The sequence below is a fragment of the Anser anser genome (assembly GCF_964211835.1).
Source record: "Anser anser genome assembly, chromosome: 23".
Lineage (NCBI taxonomy): Eukaryota > Metazoa > Chordata > Aves > Anseriformes > Anatidae > Anser > Anser anser.
Window position 1 is genome coordinate 2,104,676 of NC_139744.1, and position 22,392 is coordinate 2,127,067.

A 22,392-nucleotide genomic window follows, 5' to 3' on the forward strand; every position below is an offset into this window, starting at 1 on the left:
CGCCGAGCCGGAAGCGGGGCGGTTGCCTGGCAACGGTTGCCAGGCGACGGCGGCGACCGGGGCCGGGCCGGGGCATGGCGGCGGGGCCGGGGGGGGGCAGCGTGCCGGCCGGCACCTTCCCCGGCTTCATGACCGAGGGGACGCTGCTGTACCGGCGGGGCGAGTACGGCAAGGCCCTGGCCTGCTTCGACAACGTGAGGGAGCCGGGGCGGCCCGGGGGGAGAGAGCCCCGAGGGCACGGGAGGGGGGCGGGGGGCGTCGGGGGCACCGGGCGGGGGCACCTGGGGGGTCCCCGGGGAGGGCCGCGGCTCGCAGGGGTGGCGGCGAGGAGGGCGGGGGGCGCGGAGGGACGGGGCAGAGGGGGCAGCACCGGGGGGTGGCACCGGGGGGGGGGGTGGTCCTGAAGTGGTGGCACCGGGGGGGGTGGCCCCGAGGTGGTGGCACCGGGGGGGGGCGGCACCAGCACGAGGGGAGGTGACAACGGAGGTGGCACACGAGAGGAGGTGCAGGCCCTGCCCTTGTGGCAGGGGTTGCGCACTGAGAGGGGGGCAGCACGAGAGGAGGGGGTGCGGGAGTATGCAGAGAATAATTTTTGCAGAAAAAGTTGGAGGTTTTGGTCCTCATCCGCCGGCCAGATCCGTGCAGGGACGGAGCAGGTCGTGTCCCGTATTTGTGTGCGTGAAGGGAGGGCGTCGAGAGGATGGAGCCGGTTTCTTTTCAGTCGTGCCCAGTGAAAATACGAGAGGCGACGGGCACAAACTGAAGCCCAGGAGGTTCTGGCTCAATGTGAGGGGGCACTTCTGTACTGGGAGGTGACAGAGCACTGGGACAGGCTGCCCAGAGAGGTTGTGGGGTCTCCTTCTCTGGAGATATCCCAAGCCTGCCTGGGTGCCGTCCTGCACGAGGTGCTCTAGGTGATCCTGCTCAGCAGAGGCTTGGACTGGATGATCTCCTGGGGTCCCTTCCAACCTCAGCCACCCTGGGATTCGGGGCTGCGTTCCCAGCACTGATGGCACGTGCATGTATGCTGCATTCCAGGCGCTGAAGCTGAGAGCAGAAGACAAGCACTGTCTAGTTGCCCGCTCAAAATGCTACCTGAGACTTGGAGACACGGAAAATTCCCTGAAAGATGCAGAAGCTTCTCTGCAAAATGACAAAACATTCTCCAAGGTAAACAGCATGAAGCAGGAAGAGGCTGGGGTGGCCAAGGACAGGTCTTTTATCTGTGCGAAACTCTGAGGGGTCTGAGAGACAGTGTTGTGTAAAAATAGATAACTCTAAAAGCAAAATCAGCCTCGCTCTGCACTCTTGCCCCTTTTAGTCCTTCCAGAGAAGGGGAGGCGCTTTGTCAGCTAAGGAAGAGTTACAGGATTACACTTTATTGTATGAAAACCTGATAGCATAGTGCTTTCCCTTCTGTCTAATGGGGAATTAGTTGAGGTCTAAGTGTTTTTATCTTTATTTTTTCCTTTTCAGGGACTTTACCAAAAAGCTGAGACATTATATACCATGGGTGACTTTGAATTTGCGCTAGTGTTTTATCATCGAGGCTACAGGCTACGCCCAGAACTACAGAAGTTCAGGCTGGGTATCCAGAAATCCCAAGAGGCAATTGTCAACTGCATTGGAAGTAAGCAGCTTGATTTTATGGTGCCTATGAGCACAGCTGGAAGCTGGTCATTGGACAGCTGATGGCATATTAGCTCTACAAGTGACCTAAGGACCCTGTAACAGCGGAGTCTTTTTGCTTCTAGATTCACGTGCTCAGTGGCCATTGTCACATGAAACCAGAAAGTACCAAAAAAAGCACAGCCCCATTCTTTTCTTTTTTTTTTGGCTGAATGCGTGTTTATATAGAGTCTAATAACTTCAGTTACGGAAGTGAATTATGACCCTAGCACTTTTTTTACATTTTCAGTCACCACAAAAATATTCTAAATCATACAGAACAAAGCAGCTCATCTACTTACAGCCCTACTGATTACAGAATCCATTTTGAAATCTTTATCCCAATATTAAAAGTTTGTAATGAAATTTGCCTTGCTACCTGAGACTGGCCTTCCTGAGATCCTGATTTTCCTCCAATTTACATTGCATAAGAGCAGTGAAACTGTTGACTATTGCAATGGAGCACTGCTTTCATAATTTCTGGCGTAGATCATAGAACTGCGTCCTGCAGGAGACAGAAAAGGCCAAGGACCTGGTGATGTTAGAAAGTAAACGGAAAAATTTTCCCTTAGTTTTCCTCTTAGCAATGTTGTCACGTGCAGACAAGCGTGGACAAGGTGTGCACCCACTCTTGGGCACACAGACACCTCTCAGCTGGGGCTGCCACCTTAGACAAGTGGCTTATCAGGTGCACAGCTCCCAAGGCTGCTGTAAAACCCGCCGAGCTAGTTAGAAACTGCCCAGGTGGATCCTCCAACAGCCTGTCCCGTCACGGAGCCAGGACACACCCTGCCTGCACACCCATACACGGAGGCCTCGATCCTCCAGATACTTCCCTCTCCCTGAAATCAGTTTCAAAATTTCAGTCCACCTCCAGTGCCGCAGATTAGCTTCCCGTCCCAGCTGTGTAAAAGCCTGAAACTCTTCTATGCGTGATATTCATTTTAAAAAAGCAGATAGCGAAAGTTTCCAGATCTGGCTTGCTTTCCTCCATTACCGCTGCTTTCTTAGCCTAATACAAATGGCTAGACGTCTTCACAGCTCACAGTCGAAATGCTTGTCATGCTTGATATACTGAGCTAAATGCTTTAAATGTGTTCAAGCATCTGGACTGTATGCAAATGAACAGAATAAAACCCCAAACATTTTCCAATCAAGTGGCAATAGCTAGATGCGAGGGAAAAGCAGCAAGGAAACATATTAGTATTTGATCCATATGTTGAAATAGTTGTGAAATGCACATGCACTAACAGGGCATATCTCCTAAACTGCTTTATTGAATCGGCTTTGCTCGGCAGGTTCAGAAACACCAGCTTTCTGTGATATGTGGATACTCACATCACTGAGCTTGGCCCAGCTGCCTCGCTGGAGGAAATCCTTCTCCAACAACAGTAGCTGAATCTCCTTCCTTCCTTCTGACCAGACCAAAACAAAGAGTTGTTTTTCACCCTTTCCTCCACTGCCAGAGTGCAATCTGAATAGCAGAAGTGAAAATGAAATGGGAGTTTTGCCCTAATGTCAGTGCACAAAAACTTTAAAGTAGTTCTCTGTATTGCTGGATATCCCCATGCTTACGAGCTTTCCTTCCATTTTAAGCTTCAGCTTTGATTCCTCAGAAGAACCTGCCACCGTTTTTCTTTCTCTGTCTCCATGTAGATGTTGCACGTCTCGGTAGGAAATCAGCACTGTGATGGGAGTTCCCTGGTGCCATAAGAAAATAATAATTAAAATCCAGAGAAGAGCTGCATCTATGAGCTGTAATTCCTACTTAAAGACCATACCAACATCCACGTATTTCTTGTGAAATAATTAAGAAAGCTTTATTTGAAACAGGACATTATAGGCTTAGCACATTTACGGTCATTTTAGATTTTAAAGCTTCAGTACTGCTGTTCTTGAACACTAACAAGTATTTTCTCTGTATTTGCAGGCCCATCCTCTGTTAAACTGGAGAATAAAGAGGATCTCTGCTTTATAAGCAGGCAGGCAGAGGTACAGTGTGAAGAGCTCTTGCTTTAGAAGCTAACAAGAGTTATTATAATGCTAATATGTTCTGAAATAGGCTCTAGAGGATTAGTAGTTTCTGCAGCAACGTGGATGGGGATACAGCTGGTCTAGTGAAGCGCATTCTGCGCATACAAAGCAAGCTGATCCATTATGAGAGTTTTTATGTACCTGTTTTTAATGTAGTTGTGGCTCAAGCTACACAAAATAGAAAGGAGAAGACAGAGGGGTAGGGAAGAGCAACCAAGGAGAAACAAAGCCCAAACTGAGAATCCTCTACCAGCCTGACTGCTCCTTCTGTTGTACGTTGCTGACCGCCCATCAAAGGCTAATAAGTAACAGCACTGAGGTCAGAGCCAGGGTACATTTATCTAGAATATTTACTTTGGTCTTACCTGATGTTTAAGGTTCACATTTTTGATAATGGACACTTTCTCAATTGCTTAATTTTGGGGTGGTCCACTGAAGCAGTGCCTCATTCCTCTGCGATGCCGAGCCATGTTTCCCTGTGAAGTCAGTGCAGTGAATGCTCATTGCTTCTTTCAGCTGGAATTATGGGTACCCTGTGGTAAAAATAATTTGTACAAAGGGGGCTAAATATTAGCACTATAATCGTTGGGACTTTAAACGTGAGACTTCAGAAATACCGTCCTGATGTTTCAGAAGCCCTGGTTGTTAGAGCTGTTACGTCTTTGACTCTGGAGGACTAGACCTGCCTTTGCCACAGCCTTAATGTCCTGTCACAGCACTGACCTGGACTCCCTCCAGAACAGAGTAAGACTGAGGAGCAGAGCTAACTCTTGGTCCTATTACAATGCCTCCTCCTACTCTTAGAAGTGAGGGAGCAGACTTGGGCACAAAATTTGCTGCTGACCAAAGCTCTTGGTGAGATACTGACTTCTTGCTTTTACTTAAAAAGTAACTGGGCCTATGTGGACGGTAACAACTCTGAAAGCCAGAACTTCCTGATAATGCTAGTGTTTCCCACTAATCTCACCCAACTTCATTTATTTTTTCTTGCTGTAGAGCAAAAAAGCAAATCAGAAACTCCAAATAAAACTGACCAAGGATCAAAAGTGGACAAAGAAACAGGAGCCCCAGAGGAACCCAAAAGTAGAGCGACAGCTTCTTGGAGAGCTTTATGCTGACAAGGCCTACCTAGAAAAGTTGCTCAAGGATGAAGGTCTTTCTCCATTGTATTTAACTAAATGCTCCTTCTAGGCAGGGTCTTTTTTCCTTCTTTTATATCCTTATTACTACTATTCCTTACTTGTATCAGAGCTCAGATAGCACGGAGTGTTTGCAGTGGTCTTGAGAGAGGCAGATATCTGGAGAGTTCAGGCATTTTTGGAGCCAGATCCAATATTCATAACCGTGTCTGAACATGTTTCCTTCCTTATTAAATGATAGGCTTTTTAAAACAAACAATAAATCAACTCAAAGCAATCTGCGCTGATGAAATAAAAAGCAGAAACAGCAGCATTACAACTTTATTTCTGGCATGATGTTAAATTCTACTAACACTTGCATTAAGTGCAAAGCACTGCTAATGAGACCGTGCCTCATTCATGGCTTTGTTCTAAATGCTGTTAAAAGCAAGATGCAGGATTCAGAGAAGTATCTTATTTTAGAACTAGGCAGAAAGGTGGTTCCCATTTATTCTTTCCTCTAAGAAACTGTTTACCTAGTAGTAGAGGAATAATTCAGAATTTAGTCTACTCATAGGTTTCATGGTACTACTGGCATTAATAATATATAAGGGCCATCTGGTTTCCAGGCGTGTTAAAGTCCTCTCAACTTCCATCTCGCAGTTTAATCCACCATTTCTGAAGTGCCATTTGAGTACAAGCGTCCCATATGGTTGTCCTGTCCAAGAGGACAATGCTCATGCACCACAGTTGGCGCCCATTAATTGGGCCTCTTCTTTGGCTCTTCATTAAAGAAGGCAGCAGCTTACAGGAGCTGGGAACAACAGCTTTAGCTCACCAGGAGAATTTTCTGTAACTTCTCTCCTAATCACATCGGTTCTGAGGAGCATTAAAGACTTTAATTCCCAGGACTGTCTCTGTCATAGCAAAAGAATGTTCACAAGCAGTCCCCCAGTGAACTGCAGCTTTGTCCATCACATACATTAATGCTTTCCTGCGTTCCACCATCTTATTTTCAGATTTGATGAAGAGCAGCACAAAGCAGGGGATCAAAGTAGCAGACATGGTTTTGAGTGGCATTGCCTACCTGGACACACGCACTGAGTTCTGGCAGCAGCAGAAGCCTATTTATGCCCGTGTGAGGGAGCGTAAGCTCAGGCAGCAAAGGTGGATCCGAGACAAGAAGCGAAAACCAGCAGAGGTTGCCAGATACATTGTGAAGAGTATGGAGGATATTGATATGCGTATGTGTCCTGTCTGGAAACAGTAAGAAAGTGGTGATTGGCATATGTAATTATTTGCTGTACTATTTTACAGACCAGAACAACAGAAGCAGTGTGCAAGTACTAACAAACAGTAGCAGGCGGTTTTGGGAAGTATTTGCTTTCATATTCTCCATCTTTTCCAAGGCAACACTTCCTTAGATATAGAATTCAATGCATTTTTTTTTAAAAAGAAATCTTTTTTTCCTGTACTTGAGGTATTGCTGATTGCTTTTCAGAACATCACTTAGATACAAAAGCCAGGCCAGCCACTCCTGCATACTTAGCAAGTGCCTCTGGCTGGTCTAGTAATCAGAAGTTGTTTTACCAAAAAAATGCAGGGCACTGGAGTAAATAATTTCTGTATCTGAAAAATACCTTTGTGGAGAGACGAAGAAGCTGAAAAATAGCGATCTGGAAGGAAGTAATAATTCAGCCACTTTTACCCTCGCTTTCTACTTATGCTACATATTTTATGACTCAGCGACAAGAATTTGGTGTTACTGCCATTCAGTTCATTTAAGCTACAGCTTGGTGAAGGCAGTGTCAGAAATATCCTGCAGTCCGCTCCCCACAGCACTGCAGCCAGCTGGGTACAATAAACAGAGCTCGCCAGGATAGCGCAAGGGGCTAATTTAGGAGATAAAAAACTAAGCGCTGTAGCTAGTACTTCATCTCCATGATCAGGCTGCCCTGCTTCAATGACTTTTTGCTTTCAAAAACTTTAGACAACAAGCATCATTCTCATTTATTTTTCTTCAGCAAGTGTGAAGTCTTACCAGAGTTATCTCCCCTTGCTTGCTGTGATGAAAGTGATTTCCAGGAGTGCCAGATGGAGGGGCTGAAGTACCATGTCCCGAGGGCAGATTTCTTGGAGATTGAATGGAGGAATGTAGGATATGCATGAAGAGTTAGGAGCTCTAACCATTCCCAAGCTTTGTCTGAGGTGTACGTAACTGCACTCAGTCCTACTTCCCCAATATTGCTGTGTCCCTACCCTAACACTGAACTTTCCTCTTTGTCTCTAGTGCTGACCGGTGGCTCCCCCGAAGAAAGCTGCAAGAAAGCTGAGCATGTGCTAAAAACAATCCAAGGATGGTCAGATGATGAAGTTCCCAACAAGAATGAACTGATTGGAAACCTCCACAGCTGCATTGGGAATGCTCAGTTAGAGATGGGCCAGATGGAAGCAGCCCTGCAAAGCCATAAAATGGATCTCGAATTTGCCAGGCAGAAGTAAGTGCTGAGAAGTTCAGAAGGATGGGGAAAAGATCCAACATACAGAGGAAAGTACCTCTGTTAAGATGTTTTAGCATCTGGTAACACTGTAATTCTTTCACCTGGAGATTTAACAGGGCAATGCATACAGACTCTGTCCACATGCAGTGGTCCCTAGTGACTTATCTTCACTATTTCAAAAATAAGGTGACCTAAGCAGATTTTTTAAGGACCTAGCACACACAGCGTATCTAAATCCATGCTGAAGCAAAGCAAAAGAGAACACAAGTTTCAGACTCAGCACTTCAGCCTCTAGTATGCATTTCCTTCTCAGAAAGGTCAGAGTCTAAATTGCACAAGGTTTCTTCTACATTTTCCCTTAAAGTCATTTGCATTCAAATCACGACGATAGGTGTGAAATATTGATACAAGATACTGTTGCTCATATAGAACACATTCTGCAGCAGCTCTTTCAGCTAAAACAGAACGGAGCAAATGTAGTCTTAAGAAGTAGTAACAGAGTTTTACAAAGCACATGAGAAAACACTGAATTGAGGCTTGAATTGAGGTTATTTTGGTTTTATTTCTGCTGATACTGTATGGGACTGTTAAATACTGCCTCGCTGTTTGTCCTTTTCAAAAAGCACATTTTTAATTATAGGTTTAACAATTTCTGCATCTCTCCTTGTGATTTCCACTCCACAGTTACACCAAATAAAGTTAAGACTTAGCAAAAGCTAGGCAGGAGTGAGATCCGTCGTTTTACTACTCTTTCAAACCGATTGAAGGTTGTATTTGAAGGACAGAAACACAGCCATTACCGAGAGGCACTCGCCCTCTGGTGGCTGCAGTTCAGCAGGGACCAGGGGAGACATAGGTAATGACTCGCATAACCCACAGCAACGCATTTGTTCTCTTGTTTCATCTTTTTTTTTTCAAGGCACGGGTAGTCAAAGCAGGCCACTTCTGAAGCTGGGAATGAAGACTAATTAAAGAAAAAAAAAAGCTACATTCTGATAGAAGAAGCTGCCTCTAGCATTGGGCAAAATCTCCTTCAGGGCATTGGGAACAGGGCCTGTTACCAGGAGTCTGTTAATGAGACATATTGCAGACACATTCTTGCGTCTTCAATTTCCTCTTGGACAATAATAATTTATTAGTGTTAGGGACCTAAGAACTGGTAGGGGATTTCCATGGGATCCACAAGGCAACAAAGAGAAACTGAGGAAAAGAAAAGACACACAAGGGCTGCCAGATTTGTACAAAATATTGAAGACAAAACTAAACTGGTTTTCCCCATATTATGGGGTGTTGCAATGGCTGTAGATGAAAACAAAAGTTTACCTTGGTTTTATGACTTTCAGCCTGACACTGGTCCTTTACTTCTACTTCTGAACACTTACTTTCATGTTAAGAGCCAAAGAAAATATATGGGGTTGAAGAAAGCACAGACTGTATCAGGAACAAGGCTATTTCAGCTACTACAACTTCTTTTTCTTTCCAACACAGCAATCTACCAGATGCCATATCCAGAGCCCTTGATAACATCGGCAGAGTTTATGCCAGAATCGGCAAATTCCAGGAAGCTATTGACACGTATGTAAAATTAGTAACAGAAAAGGCATAAGGTTTATTTTGAGTTTAATAGATGCTGTCTTTTCAGTTTGTTTAATTGTACTGCTAGAAAGAGGGCTGAGAAAGTTTTCATCACAGTACCTGGAACACTTTGTTTATAGAATCCACAGTTGAAATTGTAACTGCACCTAGGTTCAACAACAGTCTTTCTTTCTTACTCTCTGCTTGAAGTTGGGAGGAGAAAATTCCAATGGCAAAATCAAGCCTGGAAAAGACCTGGCTGTTCCATGAAATTGGCCGGTGTTACCTTGAGCTCGATAAAGGTGAAGCAGCCCGAAATTATGGAGAGAAGTCCCTGCAGTCAGCAGATGAAGAGGGAGATGTTGAGTGGCAACTGCATGCTAGTGTACTGGTGGCACAAGCACAAGGTAAAGATGTCACTACAATTTTTGCTTTAAGGACAGATGGCAGCCTGTCTGTTCAGCTTCTTACATATCTGTCATTTAACAACCAAAGTAACCGTTCTGATCAAGATCTCTCACAGGAGACTTGCTTGATTAACACTTGTTCTTCTCTTTATCTTGGGTTAAAATAGATGTTTTCGTTTGTCCCTTACAGAAAAATTAAAGGATTACCGGTCTGCAATCATGAACTTTGAAAAAGCACTTGAGAAGGCAAAGCTTGTTCACGATGATGCTGCCCAGAAGGCCATCATTATCGTAAGTGGCTTGGTGCAAAGTGGAGAGAAGCTTGCGGCAGCATCAATAAGTTAGCTGTAACTATTGTCTAGCAGCCTGCGAATTGAGAAAATGTCACTACATAGCTAGTGCATTAAGAGGGGGAAAATGCAGCCTCTGAAGAAAAAAGTTATGAAGCCTCCTGGCTTAGAAAACTTAATCTCAGTTCGTGAACCAGTACAACACTTAGAAGGCTGTATCCCTAGCTCTATTCAGGTCAAGGGAAAATTTTTATTTGAAATCCCTTTCACATGTAGAATACAGAAGTACCTTCTCTACGTTCAGTATCTGTTGGAATGCAGGGCTGATCAGAGCTTACTCTTTTCTGGCCTCTCCAAAGTGTCCCAGAGAAACCGCTTTGCATCAGATCAGAACATCTGGGGCATTGCTGGTGACCCAGTCTGCACATTTTGGTAGCCTGACAGTGGGTTGTGGCTGATCTTCTGACCTCACTCAGCTTGCCAGGGAACAGGTACAGCGTAAACACATACCTATTTGGTGATCCCTCATGGGTGTTCAAAGTTGGAGCAGAGCCTGTTTTCCTGCCAGAAGGAAAACAATAGTGTGTAAGAGATTAAATCTTCAGGGGAGGAGACATTTGATAAGGGATACTAACAGGTAGTAATCACTGCAGGGAGGAATGAAGGATGTTGTTGCAGAGTTTTGAGGTAGGAAAGGAGCAAGCAATGACAGCAGAGATCAAAGAGAAATAGGAAAAACTTAGATACGTAGCTGTATTTCTATAGCCTTCACTAATTAGCCATATCCCTTTCAGGCCTTAGATGATGTGAGCAGAAGCTTCATTGAAGACCTGAAAGAAAGAGGAAGAGAAATGACAGATCACTCTCTTATAGGTAGTTGTCATCTAGACCTCTGCACCACATAAATGTAAAAATTCCCCACTTTCCTTTTCTGGCATGGGAAAAAAACAACCCATTCCCAGGTAGCAAGCACTGAAATTTCTGGACTGCACGCATCCTCTGTGCTAGTATGCTGTAGCAGGAATTCATTTATATGTGATGCCATAGCATAGTTAAAATTTGTGGCCTCATTTTTTTTGACAGTGAAGGTTTAATTTCCAGGATAACAGTGAGGGACCCTGGCTCCTCTTCAGCTCTATCTTTGTAAAAAGCTTCTTTTAATAACAATGAAAGCAGCTCCAGTGCCCAGAACGTGTAGTGGTGTGCACAGCCAGGAGCAAAATAGTGTCAAAAGGTGACCGTAAAAATGACAGTGAATAAATGAGACCCGCAGTGCTGAGGCCTTCAAAAACATCAGCGAATTCTAGAGCCCACGTAGTGTAAAAGTATTGATTTTCTGTCACCATCTAGATGACAATACGTGCTACTGAGCACCTGCAGCACGAAGCACGACAGAGTAAGTCACAGTTCCATGGCAAACAGATACTGCTCTTCATCCAAACACACGTACGTGTCCTTCCCAGAGCAAAGGCTAACACAAAGAGCAATCCCTACTCTGCCCCAGCAAGTGAGGCTGCAGAAAGAGGGGAGCAGAGTGGAATCCCCAGGAGTGCAGCGTACTCGTGGTTAGTTGAAGCCCCAGACTCAGAACACAAACTGAATTCCTGCAGCTCTGCTCCCAGGTCTGGCCATGGCCATCTCAGAGCTGTATCAAGCCCGAGCAGGAGATGGCAGCACTTCCCCTCTGGGAACACCACACCTGGACTTCATCTCCTGTTCGTTTTGTCAGCTGATGAATCCAGGCATCACGATGTAACCGCCAGCACCTGCCTTCTGTTCACTTAGATCATATAGCTCAGCACCTCAGATTGATGGCAATTTTATCCTTGTGAGTCAGAAAATAGAGGAGAGCTTTCTAATTGTAGTGACGGAGGCCAGGGGTCTTTTCTTGCGCCCTACTGATTGCTCAGTGCTGGAACTTGGTTTAAGATTCCCTCTGCCTCCTCCTCCCCCCCTCCAGATTATGATTTCAGCAATGAAAACACAGACGATGACAACTTTGAGAAGGACAGGGAGGGAAAGGAAAGCGAGCAAGGCACAGAGAATCGAGATGAAAAGGAAAATGAAGATGCCAAGAACGATAAGGAGCAAGGAGGCGATAAAGAGCATGGGAGTAAAGAAGAGGAGAGCAAAAGAGATGATGAAGAAGGCAAAAGAGACAGCGACGCGAGCAAAAAAGACAAGAAATAGGGGGTGATGAAAAGCAGCCGACCCTCGCTTTGGAGTAGAGCAGCATTTCCTGAGCAGTTAGAGGGCAGAATAAACCTTTGTGCCGAGCGTTGCTTTTGCAAACGAACCCTTTTCCCTTCGCTGTTCCTACACCGCGGCTGTGCCACGTACCTGCGAGCCCAGGCGCACGCGGCCGCTCGCTTCGGGCTTTTCCTCCTTTTTCTGGCACAGCTTCCCCCGGAGCACGGGGCAAAAAAAAAAAAAAAAAAAACCAAACAAAACAAAACCAAAAACCTGGCCCCGAGCTGCGGCGGCCCCCGGGGCCGGGCACCCACCGCCACCGGCCCGCCCCGGGGAGGCGCGGCCACGGCGGGGCTGGGGGGGGGCTCTGGGGGGGGGGTGCCCGGTGCTATGAAAGGGGCCGCGATCGCACCCGCCCCAGAGCCGCTGCCCCGCCGCCCCGCTCCGCACCGGCGGCCGCTGCCCTCACCATGGTAAGTGCGGGGCCGGCGCATCCCCGGGGCATCCCCGGGGCCGGTTTCGTTTCCCGGTGGGGAGGGAGGAACGGGGCCTCGCCGGGTGTCGGGGGGGGGTCCCGGGGTGCTTGGGGCACTGCCGGAGCTCGGGGGGCTGCGGGGTGGAGCTGGGGGCGCAGCAGCTTCTTCCCGGGGGGGGTCCTGGGCTGCGCTGCCCCTGCTCTCCCCCAGCCCACCCTGGGGTGCAGACGCCTTTCAGCGGGGTGCAGAGGGGCGCTGGGTCCGGGAGCATCGCCCGGCGAGGCCCCGGGGACGCGGAGGACAAGCGGGGGCTTTGTGGGGGTCGCAGGCAGGGACGGGACAGGGGCGCGCGTTCAATCGGGGATTGTTCGCCCGGAGGAGCCCAGAGCTCCGCAGGGTCGGGTCTCTGTAGTGCCATTGTCCGGCCACGCTGTACGGGGCCCGATTTCATAAAGGCCGGCATTATCCTTCGAGCTGGCTGCTAAACAATGGGTCCTGAGGGTGTTTTCTATTATTGTTCTTTTGTTTGCACGGTTGAAAAGCAGCCTCAGTCACTGCTTGGCCACCAGCAGCTGCTTTCTGCAAAATAGCTGGGCTGCCCCGCTCACAGCCGAGCCCTGTGCCCGGCTCGCAGCCGCAGGAGCAGCGCATCCCACACGGCCGCGGCCCTGCTCAGAGGTGCTGCTGGTCCCTGCCCGGGCCCAAAATCCCCCTCCCTGGCCAGGACACTGCGAGGAGCAGCAGCCCTTGGAGCCAGCTCACACCTCTGCTTCCTCATGCGTGAAGATGTGGGAGCCCTAAATCCACAGGGAAGGTGGTGTAGGGGGCCCAGGAGAGTTGGGTAGTTCTTCCTCTTCTTGGAGCCCGTTTGTTCGTGGTGCAGGAGCTCTGCCCTGCTTTTGGAAGCAGGCACGGCTCGGTGTGCTCCAAGCTCCCCGTCCCACGCTGCTGCACAGCAGCTGCCCCGGGGCAGGCACTGCTCCCTGCCTACCACATCCCTAAAGCAGGGGGGGGGTCTGCGGTCCTAGCCCCAGGGTGCTTTGGAACCAAAACGCACCTCTGCATTCTGAAATAAAGGATAGAGTTACTTAAAATAGCTGACTTTTTAAACAGGCTGTTCACTCTGCGAACAGGAAAACGGTCCTTTCCTGCTGCGGGCAGACCACTTGCACAGCATGTAAACCCCCCGATTTTTGCATCGCAGGCAGGACTCGCTCCTTCGCTTTCACTTCTGTGGCAGAGCTCAGGGGCAGGTGCGGGTCCCAGGCTGGGCTATGTGAGGATGCAGCTGGGGAGGGTGGAGGGGCCACACATCAACCCACAGAAACAACAGCTGCCCCGGTGGTGCCATTGAAACCAGCTGGAGAAATCCCTCACTTCCCTGAATCCGGTGCTTTCCCAGACCATGCTGGGAATTACCTGGGCTTCCTGTTACCGGCGCTGCTGGCAGGCAGGGAGGCAGAGCCAGCGCCTGCTCCCCAGGGTGCTTTTCCCGAGGCTTCTGCTGCCGCCAAGCTGCTTTGGTGCTCGCAGTTACTTTCACTTTCGTGTTCAGCTCAGCAGCGGCTGGGATTGGGCTTGCCCTTGCTGGAAGCAATTTTAAGTTGCTCCTCGTTCAAAGAGGAGCCCAAATTCCCTCCTGTGAGGCACTCACGGCGCTGATGTTCAGCGGGGTGCAAAGAAGAGGCAATTCTTGCAGTGAAACTGCCTTTCTTACAGAACAGAGGACCCCCAGGCAGACTTAAATCAGCCTGCCATCATTTCAGGACGAACTGACAGGATTGCAGCAGCTGCCCCAGCCCCCTGGCTCTTTCATTTCCCCTTTTCAGGCAGAGCTCCCCCAGACGCGCAGCGGCGTTGCAATCTAGCGGCCACGGGTATTTGTTTAAGCGTTCAGAAATAAATTTGACGCTCAGACTGCTCTGGCTGGGTTTTAGCTCCGTGGCAGCTCGTGGTGCCTGCAAAGCAGCAGCCGCCGCCACGTGACGGGCGAAGCTTCCCCTTCCCGGTCAGGCAGGGCCCAAGTTGCTGCTGGCAGACACCGGAGCAAGGAGCGGAGCCGCACGGTCACCCCTCAGGTCAGGGGCAGCGCCAGGACAGGGCACAGACGGGTCCCTGCTGCGGGGAGGGTTGGGGGAGCCGTGAGAAGTGCTTTAAGCCCAGCGAGGTTACGGGAAGCGGTGAATCCGCGTCCCCTCAGCCTCCCTCCCTCCCTCCCTGTGGGGGCTCTCACCGGGACGTGCTCACGCAGCAGGAACGTGCGGTCTCCGGGGGTTGCTAACCTACAAAGCATTTTCTTCTTGGATTTCAGAACAGAGGCTTCTCGAAGAAGAGTCACACATTCCTGCCTAAAATATTTAGAAAAATGTCTTCTCAATCAGCAAAAGAAAGGCCTGAAAGCTTGCAGTTCCAGTTCCTTGATGATGAAGATACCATCTCCACGCTCAAAGAGTCTAAAACCTTTTTTATTTTAAGAGGCCTACCTGGCAGTGGGAAGTCCACTCTTGCCCAGGCTATTCAAGACAGGTATAAAGATGCCTGCAAGGTCATTTCTGTCGATAGCTATAAAATTACGCCTGGAATAAGAAGCAGCGTTCCTGAAGAATACTCAAAAGTTGATGAGGATCTAGTTGACTATTGCAAACGAGATATCAGCATTATCGTTTTGGATGACACTCACCATGAAAGGGAACGGCTGGACCAACTCTTTGATATTGCTGACAAATACCGGTACAAAGTCATCTTTGCTGAGCCCAAAACCCCATGGAGAATGGATTGCTCGCAGCTTAAGGAAAAGAATCAATGGAAACTGTCGGTGGAAGACCTGAAGAAGATGAAGCCAAGCTTGGAGAAGGAATTTCTACCCATGTATTTTGGGTGGTTTTTGAGCAAAAGAAGTTCCGAGAACCTGAGGAAGGCTGGGCAGCTCTTCTTAGATGAGCTTGGAAGTCTCAAAGCCTTCAAAAAGGAGAGCAAATATTGTATGTATAGAAGTATCTTATCAAGTTCTTACTTTGTTGATGAAACAAATGGGACAACTTTAGTCAGCTTCTAAAGTGACGCTCTTAGTTAAAGTTCGCAACAGGGAAAACTGTTTAAAGATACTAATCCCAGTTTCCCATAGTCGTCAAATTTGCTTTGGTAACTGAAAACCAACAGTTCTCCTTAAAAGCCTGTTTAGCTGTGAGGCTGCAGGGAGGTGGGTTAGGATGGCAGCAGCATTACTCTAGGCAGCTGGGCACCCCACTGGTTACTGGGACGGGCTGTGTAGAACAAATGCAGAGAAAAAAAGAAAAGAAAAAAAGGAAAAACCATGTGGTCTTGCCCCTTAAGGGACTTCTGCAACATCAGGTTTAAGATGAGCCATGATGCTGTGCAGAAATTTGGCTTTTAATTACATCCAGGTGGAAGAACTTCATGCATCCATCTGGTCCTTTTTAGCAGTAAGAAAGATGAAGCATGAAGGACAGCTTGGTGAAGAAAGCTGAGATGAGACAGGCTCAGGGGTAGCATCGAGGGGTTGATTTTTTTTTTCATAGTAACATTGCTTACCTGTGTTTGCAGTTGCTTTTGCTATTGAAGATCCCAAAATAAAAATAGATCTCACCAGCTACTTTGTGAAGAGACCACCTGGAGTCTTACACTGCACCACAAAATACACAGAGTTTGGAAAAGCACCTGGGGCTGAGGAATACGCACAGCAAGAAGTGAGTACTGTGGCTCCAGCTTTTCCCTGCTGGAGTCTCCCTTCCCCTTCCCAGCTGGGGATCCACATGCCTTGGGAGTGGGCTGGGGGGGCAGCTTTGCTCTCAGCTAGGAGGCAAACTGTAGAGAGAATAAGTATGCCCGTATGATAGAAAAGTGATAAGCATGGGGGAGCTGGCAAATATTTCCTGTTAGTTTCTGAACTAAACATCTCCCCCCTCACTCCGACTTTCAGCAGCATCCCCAAAAGCTTAACTTGAATGATGGTTAAATCATTCAACAGAAGTATCGATACTTCTAGCCACATTATTTCAAAGCGGGTGAGCACAAGAGTCCATTTGAATTTGGAATTTGTGAAGGAGAAAGCTGTAACCAACCCTGAATTCACAGAGCAGGAACTTCAGGCCATGACCTTCTAGTTGACCACCATGTTTCAAACATGGCAAAGCAAGATCTACCCCGGCCAGCCAGGACCCCGAGCTTGTGGCCAATAAAGCCAGCCACATTGCTGTCAATTCCACCTGCGTGGCGTTGGTTAAAGCTCTGGTCTGGACTTGTCTCCCTCTTTCTTCTCCCAGGCCGTGAAGGCTTCCTACGGCAAAGGCTTCACCTTGTCCATTTCTGCTCTGTTCATCACAACGAAAACTGTTGGTGCCCGTGTGGAGCTGAGCGAACCGCAGCTGCTGCTGTGGCCTGGAGATGTCGATAAGCTCCTGTCCACTGACAACCTCCCGAAAGGCAGCCGGGCTCACATCACCCTCGGCTGTGCCAACGGCGTAGAAGCAGTCCAGACTGGGCTCGATCTGCTGGAGTTTGTGAAACTGGAAAAGGCAGGGAACAAAGGGGATGAAGTGGGGGAAATCGGAGGAGGGAAACTGCAGTATTTTGATAATGGTATGTGGATGCTCGTCCTTTCTAAAAAGATCGATGTGAGGGCGATATTCTCAGGTTACTATGGAAAAGGAAAACTTGTGCCTACGCAGAGCACCAACAAACGGGGCTCTGCTTTTAGTTCCTGCACCATCATCTAAGAGCATGGGCAGGGTAGCTTTCTTTTCTTTGTTGTTTTTAAAAGGCAAGTAACTCAGTAACCTTTATAATTGTAAAGAGAAATAATTCTACCTTTACTAAAGTAAGCCCTTTTTGCCAACCCCAGTATGAAGTGTCTCTGGGGAGACAGTTTATTGGCCTCTGGAAGAAAACAAACAACTCTTGACTGACAAAGGAAAACTGTCGAATAACTGATGTCAGTAACTGAAGTGTTGCTGAGTGCTTTTAATGGAAGACTTTTGGAAAGAACGAGCTGTGGTGTTCTGCTTGTTTTCTTCCTCAGAGGAAGATCTTCTATGGTCTTTTATAACTTCCCTATGAACCACAATCGTTAGATCTTTACATGCCAGCACTATATGATCAAGCAGTGGCAGACCAAAGCCTGTACATAACTGGTCTGAAGCCAAGTGAAGTGAACTGCGTAATGCCTCTCCCCTCTCCCAAACCAGAGGGACTAAAAGTCAGTAATTCTGGTAGCTGAATTACTAGGTAAGAACCAGTAAGACCCAATTATGGGTCACTTCTGTCAAGTGTGGCAGTTACTAATAATTTAGTCCATAAGAAGAGGATTAAGAGGATTTGCAACAGACATCAGGGTACCAAAAAGCCTTGCATGTTCTACCCCAATTCATGCTCAGGCTTCCTTCAAGTGCAGGGAAGAGACGTGCTGGTGAGCACAAAAAGAAAAGCACATTGCCAGATAACGTCTTAGAGACAGGAGAAAAAAAATGAAGAAGTCACAGAAGAGGAAACAAGTTAAATCTCAGGAGATGCATTCAGTTCCTGTAACATGGCTCCAGTCTTTTCAGAGCACGTGTAAGAGCGGGCAGGACCAAGTACTGTCCAGTGCCCTTGTTTTGTAGGGAACAATCCTGCCTTGGCAGGGAGTGGAAGAGATGAACTAATGTCTTTTCCATCTTATTTTATAGAAACTAAAATCATGTCTGAAGTATAGAACTGTACTTCATGCAAGATTTTACTAGTTTTATCTAATGCACTTGAATGTTAAAAGTTAGGATGGAAGTAACATTGTAATTTAGGAAGTAAATGGAGGTATTGTAACTGCGTAACTTAAGTCTGCTCAAACCTAAACCATTGGCTGGAAAAAAGTTAATGATCAAGTACTTCTGTTATTAAGTCTGTTTTATTAAAGCTTATGTTTTTGCTCTTAGCCAGATTGTCTGTCAGTCAACAGTGGATATGTGGTCACTACTTTACCATAACAAAAAGCTCAACTAATGGAGTCAGGTCAGGACAACAGTTTAAACTCATGCTAGGGCTCAGTGTTTGGTGAACTGCACAGTGAAGTTAATCCACTATTAATAAATGTAAATACTTACTGTGTTTGACATGCATGTGCTGGGTTCATATCTGTAAAGGAGCTGTCACATGGGCACAGCTTACCCGTAGCTGTGCGCACTCAAACCTGTATTGCTCAGGAAGCCCAGCTCAGCCTGTGCAAGAAGCATTTCTCCTCTGAACATTTAAAACAAAAGCAAGGAGTGCTTTGAGCTAATCTGATAAACACTCCCCATGTTTTCTAGCAAAGCAAAATAGTTCCTGCTGTTTCCAAAAGATGGAATGCCTGTAATCCCCCCTTACCTTCAAGGGATAAACAGCTGGCTAGCTTCTGCACCAGGAGAGTTGTGAGTGCCATGTGAGAAGTCTCATGCGGTTTTGTTCCATCAAAACTATAAAAAAGAAATTTAACAGCATCTGCCCAGGACAGCTCTTGAGAGTATGCAGGAGCATGCTGAGCCACCTCTCCCTCCAGTGCTCTGGTAACACAACCCAACACTCCAGATCACATCCAGCACTGAAATGCACAGCTGGAGTATCTTGTTTATTTGCCTGTTCAAGAACAACAGTGAGACTGTCGTCATTTAAGTTTTTATTAGTTTGTACATCATATACAGTTTATAATAAAGTAAACCAATTGCATATGGTTTTGCTTCAGTCTGTGATATTCTTCATATAAACACATCATTATGAATTATGCCTAATGAAGTAAACAACAAATATTCACATTTTTACCATTCACATCCTAGAAAGGTAAGGGTCCAAAGAGGGACAGTGTTCATACCAATGTGAAGCCTGCCTTAGAGAGGATGACGTGTTTGGCAAAGCGATCTGGATATTGATTGCTCCATGCAAGACTCCTTTCCTCCCGGGGGAAAGGTAAGATATTTACACTGAGGTAAACATTCGGAATTTCATTTCAGATAAATACTGCAGCACAGGGTCTACTGTCCTCTCCAAGTCGGCTTCACATCAGGGTCCGGTTGTCTGACTACTCCTTAATGTCTTTACAACAAAGCAGATACGCATGCAATGAAGGTGCTCGGTTTGCTGTTTTGCACTCAACCCCCCCCCCACCATTGCTTCACGCGATTTTCTCTTTTGAAGAACGAGTTTTTAAGTGAAAGCAGGGACTAAGATGGAGTAAGCAACGTGAGATTGGCTATGCAAGAACTGCAGGCAAACTGCAGAGTCAGCCAAGAGGCAGCGTCCAAGCTCTCCCCAAGCACTGCACTCCCGAGCCACCCCCTGAACGCGCCAGCTCTAACTCAGTAACGCTGCTTTGCAGACTGTGCCTCATCTCGGCGCCCTAACTCACAACTCACACGAGAGCTTTCCATCAGAGGTCAGATCTTCTAGAGAGAAGACGTGCCTAGCACTGCTCCAAGAAGAAAGGACAACCCTGTCCCTGACTGCAGGACTGGGGACAGCCGGGGCAAGCTGAGGAAGGCCGAAGCATTTCGCATCATCTTCCCACGGCAGGCACAGGTCCTGCTGCCCCGGTGGAGCAATAGGGAATTCTCCAGATTTCGGCAGCTGCTGCGTGTGAACGGCCTCTGGGAGAAAGGAGGGTCACAGAACTGCTACGGCTGAGTTTGTCACCTTTCAGACCTAGTTATAGCACGGCTATAACAACGCGACGGAGCTCAGCACTACTTGGAGAAGCTCAAGTAGGCGCAATCCACGAGCTGTCCTTTTCCCTAAGGAAGGGGAGGGGAGGGTACAAGGCACAAATTTAAACGGGATGAAAGCCATCCACTTGAAGATAAGCGAACATCTTTAGTTAGTAAGCTGAGGAAGTGAGTTTGAAGGAATAAGCAAGCCACTGCATGGTCCAAATGCTTTGGTCATTCAAGTAGTTGAAGACTGATTTGGCCGAGCGCAGCCACCCGACGCGAGGCTGGCTCAGAGGCCAGAGCTCGCAGGCGGCAGTTTCCGTATCGGAAACAACACAACAGCACGGGTGCTTTCACTCTATATCCCAGTCAGATACAGAAAGCTCCGAGGGACTTACAATATTCCAGCGCTAATTAATACTGTTGTCCCTAAACCATTCTGCCCCATCCAGTTGGCATTAATGCAAGTATTTACAAAACAGTCAGAAGCCTTTAGAGCACAGGATCCAGCTTTATAGCAACATTTCCAAGTTCACAAAAAATCATGTACTTTCCTATGTATATGTAAAGCAGAAACAATTAGAAAAGCCTGTCAAAACGGGCAGCCAGAAGCATCTTAATGGTCTTTACAGCTGATTTCAAGTCCAGGTTCAGCGAGTCTGGAAAGGACTTGCACCACTCCCTGCAAAAGGTGGAGCTGAAACAGCATCAGATTTGGAAAGTAAATCCACACGAGAAACAAACAAAAACACACCAGGCTTTGTGGTCTAGAGGTCAGATCATTGTACATGCAAGTATCTCCCAAACACTAACATTACCGACACATTTTTTTCATTTTTCAAGCATGAAACTGCTTCCATTTTAATTTGAATGCAGCTGCACTTCGAAACCAGCCCCACAGCAGCTCAGACACCACAAGATCATGATGGAGACAGAGAAATAAAGGGAGGGTAACAGTCCAACAATCCTCATCTGCCTGTTAATGCTCCAGTCATAGCCTCACCCAGCCTCACTTTACACAGCTTAGCCCGCCGAGGGACTCCTCACGCACACATTTTTCCTGTACTTTACGTCTTTCATCGACAACAATTGCGCTGTCAGTTACCGAGCTGCTCAATAGCCATCAGGTTCATCTCGTCTCATCGAAGACCCTCCCTTCAGCACCGACCTGGCCTGCCTTCCAGCCACATCACCTCTGCCACCCCTGGGGTAATTCCCATCAGCGGGCACTCTTACAGCACCGACTGTTCCCTTTCCAAAACACTACGCAGGAGCTGAGGCCCGAGGGGCAGACGCACAAGACGAAGCAAAAGCAGCTGCACTGCAGGCGATGGGAGCGCGGCTGCTCGCCGGGCAGGTCAGGGAACAGCCCCTGCACATGGGAAAGTCTGGGGGCACCTTTTAGTACGTTTTGATGTTGATTAAGGCTCTTCCTGTAATGCCAAAACCCAAACCTTTCAGCAACTACGAGGACTGACCTCCACGAAGCCCCTTCCTCATTAAAAGGGGGGGCTTTGCCATCAGCTTCTTGCACGTGCCACGTTCCCGTGGTGCCCCCCAGTCTCCAAAGGGAAGAGCTCACTGCTAAGTGAGGCTCGACTCGCACACATCCCCCTGTGCTTGCGTCTCACGGCTATCACCTACGTTAGCTCTTCATCACTCTAGAAAAAGCAGAAGCATAATATCATTTTAAGGTATTTATTAATTATCTCTGTGGCAAGTTCCTATGCCTGGTAGCCGCTATCGAGCCAAAGGAAGCCGGGGAGGTCTGCAGAACGGTAGCAGCTGGAAAAATGGCACCAAGGTTCCCTGTGGCTATGCTCAAACCACAACCCACGACACGTTCTGTAACTACCAGGTATGAAAGGCAACGTTTCCAGCAGCGCACATCCATGCAGATTTTTCTGAAACAAACACAGTCCCGCATCTCCCAGCTGTGCTCGGACAAGACAGAGGCTACAACTCCGGCGCACCTCTACCTCCATGCTCTGCTGCGCTCCTGAGGTAAGGGGATAGTCACTGAACGCCCGTCAGACCCCAAAGCACTGTGCAAAAGTGAGCATGTGTTTGCCTTCAGTTTTAACCACACAACAGCGCTCCTTGGAAAAGTCTTGGCACTCACCACGTTAATATTAAACTACTTTAAATCATGCATTCAGGTACGGTTTCATAAATATCTGTTGTACACGTTTCCTCTCTCAGAAAAGCCATTCCATTTCCGTCCTCCAAGGAATGGTCTCTCTCACAACCTGGAGAGAAGAAAGCCTGTCATACTCAACTGGGGGGGAGGAGGCAGAAATAATAGTAATAAAAACCACACTGACAAACGCAGTACACGTCTCTGCATGGTGACAGAAGACTGAGAAAAGTCCAAACTGTACAGTAATTATCGACACACACAGGACGACACATTATGAATCCGGAATGCCACACTAAAATAACTCCTGTAAACTCTGATTTACA

General features: G+C 47.6%; 2 protein-coding genes across 3 annotated transcripts; both read left to right on the forward strand.

Annotated features, from left to right (window-relative positions):
* The first annotated feature begins 44 nt into the window (after nt 1–44).
* ODAD4 (outer dynein arm docking complex subunit 4) lies at nt 45–11,871 on the forward strand. Its single transcript, XM_083809242.1, has 12 exons — nt 45–194; nt 1,039–1,170; nt 1,477–1,630; nt 3,599–3,660; nt 4,699–4,855; nt 5,840–6,064; nt 7,111–7,318; nt 8,810–8,896; nt 9,107–9,303; nt 9,494–9,594; nt 10,388–10,466; nt 11,554–11,871. The coding sequence occupies exons 1-12, from the start codon at nt 75–77 to the stop codon at nt 11,781–11,783; spliced, it is 1,752 nt and encodes a 583-aa protein (XP_083665368.1). The 5' UTR covers nt 45–74; the 3' UTR covers nt 11,784–11,871.
* A 164-nt stretch (nt 11,872–12,035) lies between these two features.
* CNP (2'',3''-cyclic nucleotide 3'' phosphodiesterase) lies at nt 12,036–18,955 on the forward strand. Of its 2 annotated transcripts, none has more exons than XM_083809245.1 (4): nt 12,036–12,256; nt 14,571–15,240; nt 15,824–15,966; nt 16,543–18,955. In XM_083809245.1, exons 1-4 carry the CDS (start codon nt 12,254–12,256, stop codon nt 16,993–16,995), a joined length of 1,269 nt encoding a protein of 422 aa, XP_083665371.1. In that variant the 5' UTR covers nt 12,036–12,253; the 3' UTR covers nt 16,996–18,955. The 2 variants fall into 2 exon arrangements, with proteins under 2 accessions (XP_083665371.1, XP_083665372.1); XM_083809246.1 differs by lacking the exon at nt 12,036–12,256 and adding an exon at nt 14,188–14,337.
* Nucleotides 18,956–22,392: the final 3,437 nt, after the last annotated feature.

Excerpts from the sequence above, each read along its gene's own strand:
- CNP (XM_083809245.1), top strand. Across the intron at positions 15,241-15,823 it reads CAAAAAGGAGAGCAAATATT|TTGCTTTTGCTATTGAAGAT; the intron begins GTATGTATAGAA and ends CTGTGTTTGCAG. Across the intron at positions 15,967-16,542 it reads AGGAATACGCACAGCAAGAA|GCCGTGAAGGCTTCCTACGG; the intron begins GTGAGTACTGTG and ends TTCTTCTCCCAG.
- ODAD4 (XM_083809242.1), top strand. The coding sequence starts at position 75 with ATGGCGGCGGGGCCGGGGGGGGGCAGCGTGCCGGCCGGCACCTTCCCC. Across the intron at positions 9,304-9,493 it reads ACTGGTGGCACAAGCACAAG|AAAAATTAAAGGATTACCGG; the intron begins GTAAAGATGTCA and ends TGTCCCTTACAG. Across the intron at positions 9,595-10,387 it reads CCCAGAAGGCCATCATTATC|GCCTTAGATGATGTGAGCAG; the intron begins GTAAGTGGCTTG and ends TATCCCTTTCAG.